General features: G+C 44.7%; 2 protein-coding genes across 13 annotated transcripts in view; one reads left to right on the top strand and one right to left on the bottom strand.

The window, feature by feature from the left end:
* Positions 1-5,038, top strand: part of LOC101936781 (cyclic nucleotide-binding domain-containing protein 2-like) — a 31,215-nt gene extending 26,177 nt beyond the window's left edge. For all 4 annotated transcript variants that reach the window (XM_065550844.1, XM_024105005.3, XM_042849883.2 and 1 more), the window contains one exon: positions 3,645-5,038. In XM_065550844.1, the coding sequence (XP_065406916.1) occupies positions 3,645-3,818 (174 nt within the window). In that variant the 3' untranslated portion in view covers positions 3,819-5,038. The remainder of the gene's footprint in view (positions 1-3,644) is intronic.
* Positions 5,039-5,043: 5 nt separating this feature from the next.
* THUMPD3 (THUMP domain containing 3) lies at positions 5,044-21,559 on the bottom strand. 9 transcript variants are annotated; one of them, XM_065550847.1, is made up of 10 exons: positions 21,505-21,559; positions 20,185-20,515; positions 19,176-19,253; positions 18,061-18,573; positions 16,810-16,940; positions 16,329-16,398; positions 15,794-15,909; positions 15,504-15,614; positions 14,508-14,631; positions 5,044-6,577 (listed from the first exon to the last, which is right to left on the bottom strand). In XM_065550847.1, exons 2-10 carry the CDS (start codon positions 20,440-20,442, stop codon positions 6,446-6,448), a joined length of 1,533 nt encoding a protein of 510 aa, XP_065406919.1. In that variant the 5' UTR covers positions 20,443-20,515; positions 21,505-21,559; the 3' UTR covers positions 5,044-6,445. The 9 variants fall into 9 exon arrangements, with proteins under 9 accessions (XP_065406919.1, XP_005288547.2, XP_005288543.2 ...); XM_005288490.5 differs by lacking the exon at positions 21,505-21,559 and adding an exon at positions 21,184-21,315; XM_005288486.4 differs by lacking the exon at positions 21,505-21,559 and adding an exon at positions 21,005-21,223.
* Positions 21,560-21,787: the final 228 nt, after the last annotated feature.

Below are 21,787 nucleotides of genomic sequence, written 5' to 3'. Positions count from 1 at the left end.
TTCTTGCTGGCTTAGAGGCCTACAGCACTAGCCACTACAGAGATTCTGGGGAATGCCATAACCTAGACAGGCCTCGTGTTGCAGCCTAGGATCCAGAGGGTCCACCTACCATAACCTCCTCTCCCATGAGCAGTGGATCTGTGAGTTCTGGGAGTCTTAGCAAACAGCACAGAATGTCACTTCCAAAGTCTTGATTTATAAGCACACAGTGTTTTGAGGGGTAGCTCAGTGGTTTGAGCATTGGCCTGCTAAACCCAGGGTTGTGAGTTTAATCCTTGAGGAGGCCACTTAGGGATCTGGGGCAAAATCAGTACTTGGTCCTGCTAGTGAAGGCAGGGGGCTGGACTCGATGACCTTTCAAGGTCCCTTCCAGTTCTAGGAGACAGGATATCTCCAATTTTCAACAGTAGGGTGAAGATGGCCTTGTTGAATGAGTAAGCAAAATCATGCGCTCTAGATTATTTTTTGTCCCATAAAAATAAATCCGAAGGATGGGGCGCTGTAGGGTGTCAGGTTTCAGAGGGGTAGCCGTGTTCGTCTGTATTAGCAAAAACAACGAGGAGTCCTTGTGGCACCTTAGAGACTAACAAATTTATTTGGGCATAAGCTTTCGTGGGCTAAAATACACTTCATCAGATGCATGTAGTGAAAAATAAAGTAAGCAGTATATATATATACATACAGCACATGAAAAGATGGGAGTTGCCTTACCAAGTGTGGGGTCAGTGCTAATGAGGCCAATGCAATCAAGGTGGACGTTGCCCATTTCCAACAGTTGACAAGAAGGTGTGAGTATCCGTAGAGGGAGAATTACTTTTTGTAGTGACCCATCCACTCCCAGTCTTTATTCAGGCCTAATTTGATGGTGTCCAGTTTGCAAATTAATTCCAGTTCTGCAGTTTCTCGTTGAAGTCTGTTTTTGAAGTTTTTTTAATTGAAGAATTGCCAAAAAAGAGTGTAAGCATCTTCCATTATGTAACATGCAGTCAGGTCTGGTTTGAGTTTTTCCTTTTTAAATGAGTTTTCCACAAAGGCTGTTTAGGTATCATAAACCTGCCTAGTTTTGTTATGAAAAGTGGATGGTTATTGTGACATGCCAGTATCTGGTGTTGGCCTTCTATTATTAACTTCAACAATGTAGTAACAAAAAAACCTGGTTTTACCTTCTGCATGCAAGGAGCCCCATTCTGGATTTAGACTCGGGAAGAACACTGGGTGTTTGAGCTGATGGCAGTTTCCTGGTAAACATGAGCTTGTGGGAAAAGGTAGCTACGTTGGGCTATTTTAGAACTTGGGAATTTCCTCCCATCTTCAAGGCATTTTGGTAGCAGACAGGCTCTAATGTTACATGGACGGCAGCCCACCTTTTTCATTTGCTCCAGGAAGCTTCGGTAAGTGACAAGTTCTGGCAGCATTCATTCACACAGTGTTGTAACTGGCAGTTGTACCTACTTTTGTGAAACGAAACTGTTGCTTGGGCAGCAGTTTGTAGCAAACCTTTAAGTTAAGAACAGGGTTTTGGCCTTCTCTTTTTCTCAGTTACAGAACTCAAAATTGTAGTTACTCTTAACTACAGGAAGTTTAATTTATTAATTTTTTTTTCTGTACTAACATGAATAGGAGAAACTCAAAGGCTAGGCCGATTGCTATGATGCATATGATAGTTCTATCTGTTTGTGTAGCAGAACTGGGTGCAATTGATAATTTCTTCATTTTTTGAAGGTGTTTTTCTTAGTATAAAATGTTTTTTTTCATATAATCTATCTGCTCTATCTTAGGTATTTATATGGCCCCCCAATACCATAGTATTAGGAAACCTCCCAATCTTTAGTATATATTACCTTCGTAATAGCCCTCTAAGGAAGGGAAGTGCTATTATGCCCCTTTTACTGATGGGGAACTGAGGCACAGAGAGGCTAACTGGCTTGCCCTAGGTCAAACAGTAAGTCTGTGGTGATGCAGGGACTGGAACCCAGGTCTCCTAACTCCAAGGCTAGTGCCCTAACCACTAGGTCATTCTTAATTTCTGCAGCTACTAGGGAGGGTGCTCATTATTTTTTAACTCTGTAGCCTTTAAAACAATGGGCGCCTTCACTGGGAGCTGCAGGATACACAGCACCTCTGAAAATCATCCCACTTAGTTAGGCACCTGAATATGGATTCAGGAGACTCTTTGTGCACCTGATTTTGAAAATGTTGTCCCAGCAGTTATGGTGCTCATTTAGCACTCATTGTAGCTGTTCCTTGTACAAGTTGCATGGTCGTCTGTTTTAGAAAATCAGCTAATACTTCAATATGGATTGGAAATAAGATCTAGTCAAACTGGTGTTAGACACTGACCAACTGCTCTGAGGGATTGTAAATACATCTTTAGGGTTTTTGTTTGATTTCTGTCTCAGTCTTTAGCAGCATTTCAGTCACTCAATCTTTTAAATCTAAGTGAGTGGCATTATAGTCTAAAGCTCAGGTATTAAAATGCCAAGAGAAAGCATAGTCAACACACCTTTTCATTTTTCTGTGGTGGATAAACTGATTCCATGTAGTATCTTGTTTAAAACAGATCACTATCTGCTGTCTGTTAACATTAGAGATCCCATGGCACAACTTACACCCCCCCCCCCGAATCAACCAAACCAAGACACTTCACGTGGTTCTCCACCTGGGAGCATGAGCGGACATGATAGATGTTAGTCACATTGCTTAATGCAGTACTGGAAGGTGCTCGGATATGATGATGATGAGCACAGTATAATAGTCTATATAGAATGACACCATGAGATTGCTCCTTTGTCCTTGACCATATTTCCCCTCCTGCTAGCATAGTACAATATGATCTGCAGCATTTCTTATGGGAGCAGTCAGCTGTAATATATGATTTGTAAAAGCTTTCAGATGAAAGGTGCTCTACATAAATAGAATATTTAAGCATCTTGAGTATGCATGGGGTTAAAATGTGCATTTTCCAAAAGCTATAAAGTTGTAGTAGCTGATTTCAAAACAGCCAAAACTAGAGGTCAGTGATAGTAAAATACAAAAGCTATATATGGACCCTACATCTAGGGCTATATATATTTAAGAACTTGTAATGTTTCACTGAAGAAAACTGTTTCAGAGCAAAACTTTACCTTATTTATAGATCCTTCAGCATATAAGTTTATAATGGAAAAAAATTAGATGACAGAATATTCAATTTACATATTTAGTGAATTTTGCCTATTTGATGTTCAAATTTTTACAACATTTTTGCTGTCGGACTAGCTCATGGCAAACACTCAAACTTGCTGGTGGTTAGCTCATTATATAACAAGTTTTGTGGGCTTGTTTTTGGTACCCTGATTGGTTAGCTTATGTAACTAATACCACAAATAACTGTTACAATCGAACATGTAGATTGAAATACTCATTAGTGGAATATTTAATGTTTTTCATAAGTGTTTTGACTTCTAAAGTTTGGCTTCTGACACGCAACTACAAGTCACAAAGTCTCATCTGAATTTTTTTGTTGAATTTAGTGAATTCATATGAATTTTTTCACTATACACTCAATGGAAATGAATCATTTTCATAAAGGAAGATGGGGAGGAGGTTTTCACCATGCATTGTGCCTGAGAGATTTTGATTCGGGCCTAATGTCTTTGCCACAGGAACGTTCCTATCCCAGTGAGGCAGAGCTAAAGGAACAGCTGCAGCAGGAGATACAATGGCAGATTTTTCGCAAAGCCGCTTTAAAGAGCACAGTTCAACAGATTGAATTGAAACGCAAACTGCTTCAACATTCCTATATGAGTAAAGGGCTTTACCCATGGTGTAAGAACTGACATGTGCACAAATTTCTGTCAACAGTGAAGCTATAAGATACCAGTCAGTACCCACTAAAGCGGCAAAAAGGTCCATCTCCAGACGCCAAAATCTTGTGAAAGATGGCGGTGTTATTAAATCAAGCCTGTAGTTTCTTCATTTTTAGGGTAGGCTACAATGGTGAAAACTTTCAGGGAACTGTCTTTCCCTGTATTTCTTAAATCATTAAAATGCTCTTTCCTTCATGTTAACGCCCTCTGACAGACATCATCTGTTTTTGAATGATTGGTATCTGTACCATTCTTCTACCCAACTTTATCAACAGGTGAAGGAGCATGAAGTAAGTTTCTTCTAGATAATTAATACACCCTGACTGGGAGTGTCATTGCGGCTGTTATCTCCTGATGGTATGCACCATCAATTAAGTATGATTGATTGGATTATAAATGACACTGTTTATTGCTGATGCTAACAATAGCATAGTTAGACTTGGGTGGTGTCCTTTGTACAAAAAGGCTATTATTCCATCCGGGAGAGAAATCAGGAAAGGGTCAGAATATTTGCTGCTGGAGAAAATAGTGCATGAAAAATGCAGAATTTGCTGTAGTGAAAAGCAGTAGAATACTATTTTATACACTTAGAAGTTGAATCCAAAGTTGTGGAATTCTATAGTTTATATGAACGAACAGGCTGACAGCCTTGAAAAAACAGCAAAGAAGCTGCTATCATGTGTTGTCGCCACCCTGGGTTTTACTTTTAAAATAAACTGCCTTAATTAACCTTTTCAATTGTACTTATTTCTTTTACTGTTAGGTGATTGTTTTACATTTTCAAACATGACAAAATCATGCTTTAGTGTATGTAACTTAATTGAATCCGAAGTATATTCCCACCTCCAGTTACTTGTTTACTTAAAACAAATTGATTCACTTTCATTGGCAACTGTTTTTATAATTATGTATTTAAAATATTGTAAAATGCCTGTTTTCTATCCTTGGACTCAAATCTGTGAGGACTGCTTTCCTCCTCAGGTGTTAGTGTGTATATTTTCAAGAAAATATCCTCACTTGATGGTTCAGTCTAGGAGAGAAGGGATGAGTGGCACGTTACTGATTTTATTTGAATCTTTTGTTAAGAAAACTGATAAAAATGCATCTTCTGCATTTGAAATATTTAAAGTTACTTTAAGCTTGTTCTTTGTTACAGCTAATGATAGCAAATAAAACTACAACAAATGCAAGCTAATCTGTGTTAAGACTTTTTATTATATTCAGGTAAAATCATAAAATAAAAGCTCAGTGCAACAAAGAACTTTTGAGGAACAACAAAACATCCGTGCCCTGTGGCTGAATGTTACATTGCCATGGGACAAACATGCTTGTAAGAGCAAAAGAATTATAGAGGGATAGAATACCCTTTTTATTAGAATTGTAATGTTGGTGGTGCTTTATTTCCTATATGAAGAGTCTTGTTCAGTAGGTATTAAGGGCTGCATGAAAGTCTACTACAGAACAAGAAATGGTGAATGAATGTAACTAAGACAGGAAAATCCTACAGAACCTAACTCTTATCCAAAACATCTAGAACTTGAATATTTACTCTTCCACCCTTAAACACTTTCAACAGTGAAGGATGGCATGAACTCTCTGAAGAAGATGATTGACAAACTGGTAACTATCATTTTACCCCAGTACAAGAGGGATGGCAGCCTTGAGAAACACTTACTGTACATTTACAGTAGGGACAAAAAAATCACTTTTAGAGCTTGCATTCCTCCAACTGTTACCACATTCCTGTTGAGGTGGTGGCACAGCTAAAGCATCTTTTAGTCAGCCTGTTGAATTCAAATGTATCTCAGCCATCATGTTCTAGTCTAAATCTGTCCACCCAAACATAAGAAATATGCAGTAGTATATGAAGAGTGCTACAGTATTTCACAATTTTTTAAATTAAACAAACACTTTGCTAAGGCCCCTTTTTACATTTCTCTACCCCACCTACAGCAGGGATTCATAATACGTAAACATTTACTGAATTAGCACTTAGTTGAGGTAGCAGGTGAGAACAGAGGCAGCAGTATCAAGGTACTGTAGTGCAAAGCAGATGCCATTTCTAGCAAAACATAAATGGAGGCACTACTTTGTGTTAGTCTTATTACATTTTGGCAATGCTATTAACTAATGAAACAAAAAGGAGACATCTCTCCATTGGAAAAAAATCTTTCCATAAAGCAACACTATTACCAAAAAACTCCTCTAACTAAAGACAGCCAAGAAGACAGTCTTCAGTAGTCTTATACATCAGCAGTTTAAGATCTTCACACACATTCTACCATTTTGCAAAGTTACCCTGCTAGTTCCCGTGTGAATATGAAAACATGTAAATTTAAGTGAAAAATGTCACAAACATGGTAAAGCAGATTCATATACACAGGAAAGAATTAGTAATTCTGTTGGTGGATTTGCTTTTTTTCTACTTGGTTTCAAATAAAATAAAAAGGTTCCAGAGTACACAGTGGAAATGACGCTTTTCAAGCTGATCCTTGGACCAGTATTCTCAACAGAAATCTAAGGCATACACTCAGCAAACAGCTTTCCAAGAAATTCAGGCAAGTGGATGCTGCTTGGTATGTTTGCTGACAGGTGGGTTACCAGTATGATCTTTTCTCTCCTGCTCTTTCCAAGGTACGTTTCAGAAGATAAACTGCAGCATGAAGTCCCCCTACATTCACCCAGACTGTATGACCCTTTTGCCACAAGTGTCCCATTTTTGACAAGGCCTACAATGAAAAAAAAAAAAAAAAAGTGAAAATTAGTATAGGTGGAGCTGAAGCCTATGAATAAGGTTGTCTAACAATTTCCATTATGAGCCTCTGTGTTCAGAGACTAATTTTTGCCAAACTTTAATAATTGAAAGCTAAAATTTTCTAGGCAATTTTCATTCTTCCTTGAGTGATTTTTTTTTTTTTTAAAGCTTCAGTGAAAATTATTCTATTTCCAAGAATGAGGTTAGGGGAAGTGATAGCTGCACCAATGTTAAAAAATCTGCCAAACATTTCTTTTAGCACTTTCCATGCATTGGAGCAGGAACTTTGAAATGTAAAAATATTAATGTTGCAAAATTAGGAAATGCTAGAATTAAAGTTGCCCATGCAACCTTCATTTAGTGCCTTGGGTGTGTGCACTGATACTCTGATATGATCACATACTGTTTTTGTACAGAACCCTTGCCTCTTTCTGAACACAGGATGGACAGTGAATTAGGTAGAAGCATGCAAGAAGAGAAAGCAAGTTTTCTTGTGTTAAGATACAGGTCTAGAAAAGCTGTGTTCTATTCCTGGCTCTGCCATGGACTTCCTATATGATGTGCATCAAGACTATCATAATGCACATATGCAAGGGGGTTGAATTAAGGTTGCACGAGCAATTTTAATTCCCATATTTCCTAACTTACGTGCTTGACTCTGCTACCTTAATGTTCTTATTATCATTTTGTGTGTAAGTTTATTATATTCTCCTTCACTTTTGGGATGTACAGGTCAACACTTGGGAATCCTGAATGTGTAAGTAGTTGCACTTAAATTGCTTTTCTGACCTATTCACAGTTGAACAGTGTGCCATATGTTATGTTTTAGTAATTCACTTCACCCATTAGGCTTCAGTGACCTGCAAGACAGTTTTCCTAGGCTTTCTGAGTGGAAGGAGCAAAGGACAAATATATGAAGAGAATCAGTTAGTTTTGGAATTGGGCTGATTTTTTTAAGGGAGCTGGGAGATATAGTGGGGTGTATTATTTTTTTCCCCAAGAGTGTCTGAAGATATTTCAGTTAGCATATGTGTGCTTTTAGTTTTTGTAACATGCCTAGAAATCTGAAAGACAATAGAAAAGGAAGTCAAATTTGAAAGGTAAATTTCTCTAAATTTGTAGTAATGATTCAGATTTGACCTGGATGACATGGTGTATCAACAGTTCTTCTTCGAGTGCTTGCTCATATCCATTCCATTAGGTGTGCGCGCGCCGCGTGCACGATCGTCGGAAAATTTTCTACCCTAGCAACACCAGCGGGTCGGCTGTGGAGCCCCCTAGAGTGGCGCCTTCATGGCGCTGAATATATACCCCAGCCGACCCGGCGCCCCCTCAGTTCCTTCTTACCGCCCCTGACGGTCGTTGGAACTGTGGAGCGCGGCATAGCTGTTCTCCACTCTCCCTAGCTTAGTTAGTTATTCACAGTTATAGTTATAGTTCTAGTTGTTTATAGTTAAAGTTTTTAGAAATTGATCATTTGTTACTAGTTGTTATAATAGTTCAAGGGGGTTAAGGGGGTTGTCTCCCCCTTTCTCCCCCGGCCGCGGGGCCGGGCTCATGCCCAACGCTCCCGGCTTCAAGCAGTGCACCTCCTGCGCTAAGCCTATGCCCACGAGCGACCCGCACGACTCCTGTCTGAAGTGCCTGGGAGAGTCCCATCAAACAGATAAGTGCAAGATCTGTAAGGCCTTCAGACCAAGGACCAAGAAGGAGCGGGACTTTCGGCTCCGGCAACTCCTTATGGAGGCGGCACTTAGTCCGGACGCTCCATCAACGAGTCAGGCCCCGGCACCTAGCACCTCGGTGCGCAGTGCCCCGGCGGCACCGGCCATGCCGACCACGCGAGTGGCGTCGGACAAGCCTCCCCGGCACCGGACCTCGTCGGCACCGCAAGCACAACAAGTGCCTCGGCGCCGGTCATTATCCCCGGGGCATAAAAAAGCCCATAAGACGGGGACCTCCGTGCCGAAGACGCCGGCTCCCCCAGTGCCGGGGGTAGAGCCGCGTCCGCCTGTGGAGCACCGGAAACAGGTGCCTCCAGCACCGTCGACTCCGGCGCCGAGGCCGTTGAGTCCGGTGCAGATAGCGTCTCCACCGAGACCGGCGGTGATACAGTGCCTCCCGTCGACTCCAGAGACCTTCGCGGCGGCGAGAGACTTAATAGCTCTCACGGAGCCGGCACCGCCTCAACCACTGGCACCGCAGGCACCGTTGACTCGTCCGGTCCAGTCTAGGGGGAAACCTGCCTTGATGCGCCCTCCATCGCAAGGGCTGGAACCACGGCACCGGTCCAGGTCCCGAAGCAGGTCCCCACGCCGCTCGCAGTCCCGGCGCCGAATATCACCTCGGCACCGGTCGTACTCGCGGCCAAGATCTTCGTCGCGGCACCGCTCTACGTCTCGGCACCGCTATGATCGTCGGCACCGATCAACATCGAGACGTAGTTCTCGGCACCGCTACGATCGACGCTCGACGTCGAGAGGCCGCTCCCGGCACCGGGCCTACTCCAGGTCGTCGTCGAGGTCCAGATCCGACTCCCGGCACCGACGAGGTCATCGGCACCGGTCGCGGTCCCGGCACCGATCGCCGGCACCGCGTAGAGATAGAACATCTCCGGACCGGCACCGTGCGGCACCGCAGCCCACGGGATTCGTCTCGACGCTCTCGGCACCGCCATGGCCATCGAGATCGGTGTCTCGCTCCTCTGAGGACCTATCGAGATCGGCATACCCCCCTCAGGGGCAAGCCGAGGAACAGGACTTGGGCCATTGGCAGGAGATAACAGAGGACCATACTCATGGCCCATCTCACTGGTCGTTCTGGACCCCGTGGGCGTACCATCAGGCGCAAGGGGCTCCAATAGCTTCGACCTCTCGCTCGGGCCACTCCGTTAGAAGGGCCCCGGAGTCCACCATCTCTCGGCCTCCGCCAGGGGGCATGGAGGCTTCCGTGTCCGCACCACCTGACGTGCTGGACCCAAGCGCAGGTGATGCTCCGGCCCAGGAGCAGGGAGACTAGGACCCTCCCTTGGATCCTGTACCACCGGAGGCATCTTCCTCTTCTTCTCCGGATGAGGCAGTGGCGGGCACATCGTGCACAGGTCCACCTCCAATAGATCTTCGGGCTCACCAGGATCTCCTGCGTAGGGTGGCCCGTAATATGGACCTGCAGGCGGAGGAGATAGTGGAGGTGCAGGACCCCATCGTGAATATCCTCGCGGCGGATGCCCCATCGAGGGTGGCGTTACCCCTGATCCGCACGATACAGGCGAATGCAACTACGATATGGCAAACTCCTGCCTCTATCCCACCCACAGCGAGAGGGGTGGAAAGGAAATACTTTGTTCCTTCCAAAGACTACGGGTACTTGTATACCCACCCCCAGCCGTGTTCACTGGTGGTGGCATCAGTGAACGCAAGGGAGCGCCACGGTCAGCAGGCCGCAGCGCCCAAATCGAAGGAGGCTAAGCGCCTCGATTTGTTTGGCCGTAAAGTTTATTCAGCCGGAGGGCTGCAACTTAGAGCGGCTAACCAGCAGGCGCTCTTGAGCCGCTACAACTTTAACTCCTGGAACTCTATGGGGAAGTTCAAGGAATTGGTTCCCCAAGAGTCCAGGGAGGAGTTTGGAGCCCTGGTAGAGGAGGGTAAGAAGGTGGCTCGGACCTCCTTACAGGCCTCCTTGGACATAGCGGACTCTGCTGCGAGAACCCTGGCCTCAGGTATCGCTATGCGGAGGATCTCCTGGCTCCAGGTTTCGGGTTTGCCTCAGGAACTGCAGCAAACCCTGCAGGATCTGCCCTTCGAAGGACAGGGGTTGTTCTCGGAGAAGACGGACTCTCGCCTACAGAGCCTCAAGGACTCCAGGACAACCATGCGTTCCCTGGGGATGCATGTTGCGGGCCCTCAGCGCAGGCCATTTAGGCCTCAGCCTCAGCGCTTCTACCCCCCCCCCCCACCTCGTCAGAGACAGGACTCGGCCCGGAGGCGAGGGCGAGGTGGTAGAAGAAGGTGGACCGGCCCTCAACCCGGTCAGAACCAGGGGCCACCTAGACCACCTTCAGGCCCCAGGCAGAACTTTTGAAGGTGCGGTCGAGGACGGCGCCCCAGTCATCCCCCAGGATCCAGCCCCCTCCTTTCGGGATCGCCTTTCCCATTTCCACCGTGCTTGGTCCCTTATAACTTCGGACCGTTGGGTCCTTCGCACGGTGGACAGGGGATACGCTATCCAGTTTTCTTCAATCACCCCCTCCTCCCCCCCTTCCCCGTCCCTCTTCAGGGACCCTTCTCACGAGCAACTTCTTATACAGGAAGTTTCTACGCTCCTTGCTATGGGGGCCATAGAGGAGGTTCCAGTGGAGTTAAGGGGCAGGGGATTTTATTCCCGTTACTTCCTCATTCCCAAGTCCAAAGGAGGTCTGCGACCCATCTTGGACTTGCGCGGACTCAACAAATTCGTAGTAAAGTTGAAGTTCCGCATGGTCTCTTTGGGGGCCATTATCCCTTCCCTCGATCCTGGAGACTGGTTCGCCGCCCTCGACATGAAAGACGCATACTTTCATATTGCAATCTACCCGCCTCACAGACGCTTCCTGCGATTCGTGGTAAGCAAGGTGCACTACCAATTTGCAGTCCTTCCCTTCGGCCTATCTTCGGCCCCAAGAGTGTTCACGAAATGTATGGCTGTCGTGGCAGCGTACCTTCGTCGGCAAGGGATACAGGTGTTCCCGTACCTAGACGACTGGCTGGTACGCGGTCGCACCAAAGAGCAAGTTCGAGCTCACGTCCACATAATAGTGCACACATTCAATGAGTTGGGCATCCTACTCAACAAGGACAAATCCACTCTAGAACCTACCCAGAGAATAGAATTCATCAGCGCAGTCCTAGACTCCAGACGTGCACAAGCCATCCTGCCAGACAACCGCTTTTGCACCATCACGAGCCTCATTCAAGGGCTCAAGGCCTTCCCGACTACCACGGTGAGGTCGTGCCTTACCCTGCTGGGTCACATGGCTTCCTGCACGTATGTAACCAGGCACGCCAGACTTCGGCTTCGCCCACTCCAGACCTGGGTGTCATCAATATACCGCCCACATCGGGACAGCCTGAACATGGTGGTCACGGTCCCGAACTCGGTCCTGACCTCCCTCACCTGGTGGCTAGATCACAATGTGGTTTGCGAGGGGATGCCATTTCACGCCCCACAACCCTCTCTGCACCTGGTCACAGACACTTCGTCTCTGGGTTGGGGCGCCCATCTCAACGAACACCATACCCAGGGCCTGTGGACTGCACCCCAGATAGCTCTGCACATCAATGTTCGGGAACTGATGGCGGTGCGCCTGGCGTGCCAGGCATTTCTCAACCTCCTACGTGGCCGCTGTGTGTTAGTTCTCATCGACAACACCACGGCCATGTTTACATCAACAAGCAAGGAGGAGCACGTTCGTCAATTCTATGCCGAGAGGCCATTCGCCTGTGGGACTTCTGCATCGCCCACTCAATCCATCTCACGGCATCGTTCCTCCCTGGAGTCCAGAACACTTTAGCGGACCGACTCAGCAGGTCCTTTCAGACGCACGAGTGGTCTATCCGTCCGGACATCATACATTCCGTTTTCCAGAAGTGGGGGTTTCCCCAGATAGACCTGTTTGCATCTCGAGACAACAGGAAGTGCCACGTGTTCTGCTCCCTGCAAGGTCGAGCTCCGGGCTCCCTCTCGGATGCGTTTCTCCTTCCCTGGAAAGACCACCTGTTTTATGCCTTTCCTCCATTTCCTCTGGTCCACAAGGTACTGCTCAAATTGCGCAGAGACCAGGCACAGGTAATTCTGGTCGCTCCAGCGTGGCTGAGACAACATTGGTACACCACACTGTTGGAACTCTCGGTTCAGACACCGATCCCGCTTCCATTATGTCCGGATCTCATCTCTCAGGACCACGGCCGGCTGCGTCACCCCGACCTGCAATCACTCCACCTCACGGCGTGGCTGCTCCATGGTTCACCCAGGCAGAGCAGCAATGCTCGCACTCTGTCCAACAGATTCTGCTGAGCAGTAGGAAGCCCTCAACACGGATCACGTACCTGGCCAAGTGGAAGCGGTTCTCCTGTTGGTGCGAACAACGAGACACGTCCCCGTTACAGGCACCTATTCCTCTCATATTGGAATATCTCCTCTCCCTAAAACAGCAGGGGTTGGCGTTATCTTCAATTAGAGTTCACCTGGCCGCTATATCGGCTTTTCACCCAGGGGAACTCACGTCCTCGGTATTCTCTAACCCGATGGTCGTTAGATTCCTCAAGGGATTAGACCGGATGTACCCACAACAACGTCAGCCCGTTCCGACGTGGGACCTCAACCTGGTTCTCTCCAAGCTCACAGGTCCTCCATTCGAGCCACTGGCCACCTGTTCACTTCTGTACCTATCCTGGAAGACAGCCTTCCTCGTAGCCATCACCTCAGCAAGGCGCGTCTCTGAACTCAGGGCGCTTACATCCGAGCCCCCTTACACAGTTTTCCATAAGGATAAAGTGCAGCTTCGCCCACATCCTGCCTTTCTCCCTAAGGTGGTTTCTCCATTTCATATCAACCAGGATATATTTCTCCCAGTCTTTCATCCTAAACCACATGCTACCCGCCAGGATCAACGTTTGCATTCTCTGGACGTACGCAGGGCCCTGGCCTTCTATATTGACCGCACAAGGCAATTTAGAAAGACGACGCAACTCTTTGTTGCAGTGGCCGACAGAATGAAAGGCTCCCCGGTCTCCTCACAACGCCTATCCTCCTGGATTACGTCTTGCATCCGGACTTGCTATGACCTGGCAGGTGTCTCAGCACCGCACCTCACCGCTCACTCCACGAGGACCCAAGCTTCCTCGACGGCTTTCCTGGCGCAAGTTCCGATCCAGGACATTTGTAGAGCTGCGGTTTGGTCATCAGTCCACACATTTACAGCTCACTATGCACTAGTGCAGCAGTCCAGGGACGATGCTGCCTTCGGATCAGCTGTTTTGCACACAGCAATGTCTCACTCCGACCCCACCACCTAAGTTGGGCTTGGGAGTCACCTAATGGAATGGATATGAGCAAGCACTCGAAGAAGAAAAGACGGTTACTCACCGTTGTAACTGTTGTTCTTCGAGATGTGTTGCTCATATCCATTCCAAACCCGCCCCCCTTCCCCACTGTCGGAGTAGCCGGCAAGAAGGAACTGAGGGGGCGCCGGGTCGGCTGGGGTATATATTCAGCGCCATGAAGGCGCCACTCTAGGGGGCTCCACAGCCGACCTGCCGGTGTTGCTAGGGTAGAAAATTTTCCGACGATCGTGCACGCGGCGCGTGCACACCTAATGGAATGGATATGAGCAACACATCTCGAAGAACAACAGTTACAACGGTGAGTAACCGTCTTTTTCTATACAGACAATATACACCTCTACCCCGATATAACGCTGTCCTCGGGAGCCAAAAAATCTTACCGCGTTATAGGTGAAACCAGCGTTATATCGAACTTGCTTTGATCCACCGGAGTGCACAGCCCTGGCCCCCGGAGTGCTGCTTTACCGTCCGCGTTATATCGGGGTAGAGGTGTACTGTCAGAAGCATGACTTTTACATGTTTTTTATTAAGTTCATCCTTGTAATTTAGGTCTAATCACTTCTAAAACTTAAACAGCAGAAATCTATTCCTTAGAAAGGGAGGTGAATCTGTAAGGTGACTACTGCAGAAGAGAGTCTAGCATCTAGTTTAGAAAGAACATTTTAAATTTGACTATCAGTTCATTTTGAACACAATTTTAGGCCTGATGCATAAGTTGACTTTTCTCTGTCTTTGAGGGGGTTTGTAAGAATTAAAAAAAAAAATAATTAAAAAACGCCTAAGAACTAATCTGTGATTCTATACCTTGGCAAAACATTTCCTGTCTTGGGTAAGTAGTACAGCTCTCCCTGTCCCAGGCCTGCAGATGCGACTCATCTCCAAAAGGCAAGCTGGGTAGAGATCCCAGTTCTTCTTTTTAGATCCTATCCTAGAACGAAAATTTCGACTTGTACAGTGAGCAGGCTGCTGCAGAGCAGTTGAAAACAGTTCATTTTCAGTTAGTCTTTCTTGCATGGGTTAGTTTGAGCATTTTTGCTTTTCCTTTCCACCTTTACTTCCAATAAAAGGACATATTACTAATGCTCCACTGCATCAGTTAGTTTATCAAGTAATTAAATTACCTCATAGAAAAAGCACTCAAGTGCCTTTTCTAGTAGTAAGGCAGCTTTCTCTAAAAGCTATAGCAACAGCAACATGGTTAAGTTACAAACATCTAGCAACTACAAGTGACTTGCAATCCTCTCCCTCCCAACCACTCTTCCCAAATCTAGGTATTAATAAGCAGGTCTGACTCTCAGACAAATCACTGCAATACATAAGTTGCTGCTATTTCATGGAAGTTTCCAATACGTTATTTGAATTAAAAGGTGATTCTCAATGTCTTGTAACTGTATGCACTTTAATGAAATAAGGGCTTTTATCAATATTTCCTGAATATATTTATTAGGAGTCAAGGTGTTCTATGAAACCCTCCAAAAACACAATGATATAAAAGCCACCGTGAAACTGGCAGAAGCTTTTGTAATCTGTATCTTAAAACTGCTACACGGATTAGTTTGAAAATTAGAAATGCTTGGATTAAACATTGTATACCATGTTTCAAAGTAAAGTGAATTTTCAGAATTTGTGAAGTGTTTTGAAGTTGTTGAAGCCTATAAAAGTACTGACAAGAATTATGGCAGAGTCTGAGAGCCTGAAAATTCTAGCAGACTTTTAGTGATAGTAGCAATAGGAAATGCTGCTGCATGGTTCAGTCAAATATAGTAACCTTAAAAACTATTTCAAAATGATGATTTGCACCTCTTTCCAAATGGCATGTCTGTTACAATAACATCCACAGAGCTGGTCCTCAAGGGGAGATTGCAGATATCCCACTGAATGGTATCGATGGGTATGCCCCAGGAAGTACCACTGCAAATAAAGGCATTCAATATCAGGCATGATTTATTACTTCAAAAAGGTTTTTCAAATAAAAAATACCCATGGTATTATGTCAAACAGGAATATATTAAAAACAAAATGAAACAAATCCATGAGAAAGGGATTTCTTTATACAAACAGCTTGCCACAAATCCACGTACACTTCTTACCTTTCTTTATTCTGATTTTTCTTCAACAAAGAACAGATATTATTTGCTGCTCTTTTCACAGCCTGTGGATTGTTATCACCTGCAATATGATAACAGCTAGGCCACTCAGTAGCCCCCTGAAAATGGAAAAAAAATTGATTAAAATCTGTTATGCTGGAATTGGTGAATTAAAAAGAGCCAAAGAAACAGTAACCTACCTGTAAATGGCAGAATAAAGCAGTAACAGTCAACTTTCAGCTTCAATATTCCTTGTAATATATCCATTTCATATATCATGCATTTTCAATGACCTGACAATACTCTGGGATTTAGTTTCTTCCCTCTGCAGCTTGCATGAGGAAGGTGAAGCCACTAAGAGTAAGTATATTTGTAGTAGTTTGAAAGTTGAGGAGATCTTTGATGTTTGGCTGCTTCACTTGCTGAGTATCAGTAAGCTACCCAGCATGTATTTGAGTCACTTAAAATATACAGGATTCAGTTATGTCACTGTTTAGGCCACTTTCCTAATTTAAATAAAGAACAAAAGAAGGATTACCTCTATTGGTATAGCCCCTGTTCCACTCATTGGATCAATTATAATGTCAGTTGGCTGAGGATCACAGAGCCTGAAGAACAGAAGAAACTATATTAAAGGAAAGTTTTAACAGATGCAAAAGTTTCTACAGACAAGGTAAACTGGAGAACTACTTAAATTCTTCAAATTATACTATTCCCATACAGTAAGGAAATGTTAGTAACCACTTGGAAACAATGTTTAGTTAACTTTATATACAGTGACATATAAGGATGCCATTAACAAAGTGTTACAAGCACAGGCTATGGTCAATGCACACTTTTTTCCCTGGGCTGCAAAATGATAGTGATTATAAATCATTACAAAATGTTCATGATGTTTGTTTGAACTCTGTTTGTTTATAATTAAAAAGGACTTTTCAGAAAAGAGTCAAGTAGCTTAGTTTCTAGAACAACATTACATGGCAATTAAAAATAATACACAACTAAGTGACTGCACTGACCTGAGCATACCATAAGCAAGGGTGGAGCGAAGAGTTGTGGGTCCAAAATGTGTAATATTTCTTCTGTGAAGACTCTCTTCAGTTAATGCAATGCCCACCACTACTTCATTATTGTGAATGTTCAAGAGAACCTAGGATAAAGTTAACTACTATGTAGGAGTAACAGAAATTTTAAATAGTGTACTTAAATATTTACACTGTGCTTTAGTCTTACAGGATTCTTTACAAGTAGTAGTAATGTTTATGAAGAGTTTTGAGATCTTGGAAGAAAAGTGCTATGTGAGTGTTCAAGTTCATTAATAATATTTTGGGGTCTGTCTAAAGCTCATTATTATTGCACATACATAGTTTTTTTTTTAAATCCAAGATTTCAAAGCACTCAACATTAAGCTAAATGCTCCTCTGAAGTAAGTAAATAATAAAATGAGGTTATGAAGCAGATATTGGGTAAGTGACCAGTTCTTCTGGTTCCCAGTAGCGTACCCTAACCAGTAGGGAACACTGAGAATTGTATTCAAGGATACTGAGCCAACATAAATGCTTCATTTCAGGTCTCTCCCTCACTCTGCCCCATACACACAAAAGATGTTCATTTAAGATTGAACCTAATTTCCAAGTCTCCAACTTCCCATAATGAGAAACCACAAGTTGACATTAACTACTCAGTACCTGATATTAATATTTTTTCCTGTCCAGCTGGTTCATGCACATATGATTCATAGATTCTAAGGCCAGAAAGGACTATTGTGATCATCTAGACTGCTCTCCTGCTACCACGGGCCATAGGAGTTCCCTGAATTAATTCCTGTTTGAACTAGAGTAGCTCTTTTAGAAAAGCATCCAATTTTGATTTAAAAATTGCCAGTGATAGAGAATACACCACAATCCTTATAAATTGGTACAACGGTTAATTACACTATTAAAAATTTACATCTTATTTCCAGTCTGAATTTATCTAGCTTCAACTTCCAGCTATTGGATCTGGTTATACCTTTGCCCGGTAGACTGAAGAGCTCACTATCAAATTTATGTTATCTATGTGGGTATTTATAAACTGTGATTAATTTTATTCTAAGAAATCAAATTTATGTCATTGCTTCTACTATGAAACAACTTTCTCCCCTGGAGCGGTAATGTCATCTAAACATATTGGCTTAAGCAAAGATACATGAAGGCTCTGAAGTAAAGCAGCAACTCATTTATAGGTGTAAATATGTGTGAATATTATTGAAAAATACTGGTGCATTGTACCTCGACATCAAAGTTGGTCATGTCAGCCTTCCACTGGAAGTAATCTTGCACAGCTCCACCAAAATCTCTTGCTGCATCATTCGATGTAAAACAATGTTTGTCACCTGCTCTATTGCATGTAACACGGAATTTCAGCACCTGAGCTTCTACTTCACCTTTCTTGCAGTCGCCAGCTTGGTTTTCATTTCCAGTTATAGTCGGGAATTCATCTTTGCCATCTGATTGGTCATCTGCTAGGATCATTTCCTGTGTCTTTTCTGTGTTCTGTTCAGCAGATTTCAAGCTTGGGGTATTTTGTGCGTGGTCAAGCAACTCTTTATCAGCATCTTTTTGATTTGCTCTGTCCTTTCCTCCATCATCATACAGCTTTTCTTTGCTTGCACCATTCTGTTGATTTTGTTTTTTATGTTTTGTCTTTCTCTTCTTTAGGTTGGTATTTAACTTCCATACTTTCAAAGGGTCAGTCCAGGGCAGTTTTTTAGCCAGGTCCTCCAAATCCTTTAGAGCATCTTCCTATACAAGATCACAGGATGACCAGAATATTCAATAATGTGTTTTGGCAAATTTTATAGGCAACTCTGAAATACTACTGGGTGACCTGGGATAAGTCACATCTCACCCCCCCCGTGTCTGTTTCCTCATCTGTAAAAAGGGGATAATGAGACTTACCTCCCTCTGTAAAGCACTTTGAGATTTAGTGATGAGAAGGAATGCATATTATTATTATTATTTAAAGGACTAAGAAGTCATTATTTAAAGGACTGTCTATAGTCAATTTTGATAATGCACCTCAATCTGACCCGCAACACCCCATCTACTCCAATCCTGGACTTTGCCTGAGCAAAATATGCAACTAATATGGAATAGTGCTAGACTACCGGGTGGTTCTTTCATTTGAACAAACATTTAAGAGGAACCTAGAAAGTATATGGCATACAAAATAAAAACGATCCCAGCCCCCAAGACTAAACAATTTTAAATCTATTCTTACATGGAAAAAAAAAATCCTCATCCAGGAATTTCCTTATGAAGAACTGAATGTGTTTATTTTTTATTTTCATTTATTTAAAAAATAATCACAACTATCTGAAGATCTGGGTACAAAGACAGCTTACCTTAGTTTCTTTAAACTGATAATCTGTAAACTCCTGAACAACAACAAATAAATTATCCACTGATCTTAAACGATGAACCTAAAATAAATTACAAACAATGGTAATGTTAGTAGCCATATGTAAATGTCTGTAATTAAAACTTGGTCTGGTTATATCTAGACTTAAGGTACAGCAGTGCAACTATTTTGAGGCTGGATATTTGATGCTTTAATATTGTAAAAACGCAACATATTTTTAGTTTCTGTCATTCTTTTTCCACTACTATTGTTTGTGTGCACATAGCTCCTTTTCAGCACCACATGTGATCATCATAAAAACATAAGTTAGAACAGGGAGAAAAACTCCTTGCACTGTTTCAGGTTACTTGCTTCTGACTTCATTTACTGTTGTGGAAGAAAAAAAAATGTTAACTTAGATCTTGAACTGTAAGTAAAGGAGGGAAGGGTTTTTAAATAATTTGTATTCAAATATATATTAATTGGTAGATTTTAATACTAGAATGTTTTGATAATGATGGGGGGGACAAATTTATATTTTTAAAAATTCATTTCATGTTTAGTCACAACGGTCAAGGGAATAGAAATAATAGGATATCTATGATATTTTTAAAAAAAATCTACAAGTTGTGTAGTTTGCAGTTTAATGGAAGTCATGTTTGAGTCCAGGGGTGGCTGCATTTCAGCTGTAGGTGAAATATTTGCTGAATATACTGAATTAGTAAGGGTGAAAAAGGATGAAAAGCAGTATATATGATTAATTGAAGAGGATCATAACATTAGAAATGACTCCAGCACTACCTCTGAAGAATGAACACTCAATTGTTAGCATTCATAATATTCAATCCATATACAGAAAATCACTAATTGACCATTTAGAACATGCCTGTACATCCAAGGATAAATGTGTATTTTAGGGGGGACAGAAGGCCAGCCCCAGCCTGAAGAGTAAGAAAGGAATACTAATAAACTTCTGAACTAGAAAAATTACCCAAGGAACAAAACATGCAAACCTGTGAAAGTTTCTCTACTGAAATTTCAAAATAGATTTTCCCTCGGTCCTTGCTTATTCTGGACTGTGATCCTAATTTCTCTTTCACTTCATCTGCTGCTGTCAACTCAAAGCCAGTTGGGACAGTAGCTCCAATAGTGACCACGATATCTTTCAGGCTTGAGGTGGGATCACTTTCTAAATTTTCAGTTAAAGGTTTATGGGTATCATCGAGGTTCACTTCAGCTAAGGTGTCAGAAGCCTCTTCAGTATCTGACATTTTGACAGCACTTCAGACCCCCGTGCGGGTCTATTATGTACCGAACGATTGTAAAGTAGCAGCAGTAGCAGTTCTGCAAAGAAAAACATGGCCTAAGCATGACATAGAGGAGTCAACTTGTAATGCTACTCATCTGGGCGAGGAGGGGCTGAATAAATACCAGTGTGTTTTAAGCCGGGTCACCCAGCTGTCAAACCGTATGTATTTTGAGCCTGGACTAAGCTAAGGCCTTCACCATGCAAGGGGAACACTCCTACCAACAGCCAGCACTCTTTGAAGCCGCTTGTTGAGGGTAATGCTGCCCGAGAAAATGGGGGATCTCCCCGCCACCCACCCCCCGGGCTCTTTGGGAGGGGGGCGGGACGCGCTCCCCCCTTTCCCGCCCCACGGGGCTGAGAGCAGCGCGCGGCCTGGCAGGTAACCCCTCACAGAAACTTCACCTCAGAGACCGGGCGGGACACGGCTTCACCGAGTGTCCCGTGCCGCCTGGGCCCCTCTGCCGCCCGGCCTGTCCTGGGGGGTTCCCCCTCCCGGGCTCCCCACTTTCCCTATGGCCGCTCACCCCCAACCCGCTCCCAGGGGACGCTGCTCTCCTGGACCCCCCGGCCGAGCTGCCTGCCAAGGACGCAGCTCTGGCCGCCCCAGTGCTGGAGGGGGATACACCGACACCGGTAGCCAGGCACCGCACGTCTTAGTTCCCGGCGGCAACGCGCACTACCGCGCACGCAGCGCCTGAGGAACCTGCAACGCTACTTCCGATTCCGGGAAGTCAAGCGCCGCCAAGCACTTCCGGGTCGGCCTCCCTCTGCTTCCCCGACGTGAGTGCGTGCGACGCAGGCGCCTAGTTGCACGCTCACGCGCAGTGCTCGGTTGTGACCCGTTGTTATGGCAACCAGGCGGCCCACCAGGCTTGAAGGGTGTTTGCTCCTGAGCCTGCCCGGCCGGTCGGCTCAGCGCGTCTTGGAATTGCAGGGCCCGCGGCAGACGTGGCCTTGGGGCTAATCGAGTAGATTGATGGGCGCTAGAGCGGGTTCCCTCCTCAGTCCCCCACCCTCCACTCACCCCTATGACGCCGACTTCCCCTCTGCTGGGTGGGTGTTCACCCACCCCCTGCCTCTTTCTGCCCCTGCACCGCCCTCACCCGGCCCCCATTGCACCCCCTTCCCCCAAGTCCCCGCCCCTACCTCTTCGCCTCCTCCCCTGAGCGTGCCGCGTTCCTGCTCCTCCCCTCTCCCTCCTGGAAAACGCTAAGTGCCACCAAACAGCTGTTAGGCAGCAGGAAGCCTGGAGGGGGGGAGGAAAGGGGACGTGGTGTGCTGGGGGGCAGAGGGGGAGGAGGAGGGGG

The sequence above is a fragment of the Chrysemys picta genome, chromosome 7 (assembly GCF_011386835.1).
Source record: "Chrysemys picta bellii isolate R12L10 chromosome 7, ASM1138683v2, whole genome shotgun sequence".
In the NCBI taxonomy this organism is placed as follows: domain Eukaryota; kingdom Metazoa; phylum Chordata; order Testudines; family Emydidae; genus Chrysemys; species Chrysemys picta.
Note: the sequence above shows the minus strand (reverse complement) of the source record. Positions and strands in the feature narration are given on the sequence as shown.

What these genes read in the sequence shown, in the direction of transcription:
- THUMPD3 (XM_065550847.1), bottom strand. Translation starts at nt 20,442, where the DNA reads ATGTCAGATACTGAAGAGGCTTCTGACACCTTAGCTGAAGTGAACCTC. An exon ending in CAGTAGAGAAACTTTCACAG is followed by an intron (nt 19,254 to 20,184) that starts GTTTGCATGTTT and finishes AATTTATTTTAG; the next exon opens with GTTCATCGTTTAAGATCAGT. An exon ending in ACAGGAAATGTTTTGCCAAG is followed by an intron (nt 6,578 to 14,507) that starts GTATAGAATCAC and finishes TTTTCATTGTAG; the next exon opens with GCCTTGTCAAAAATGGGACA.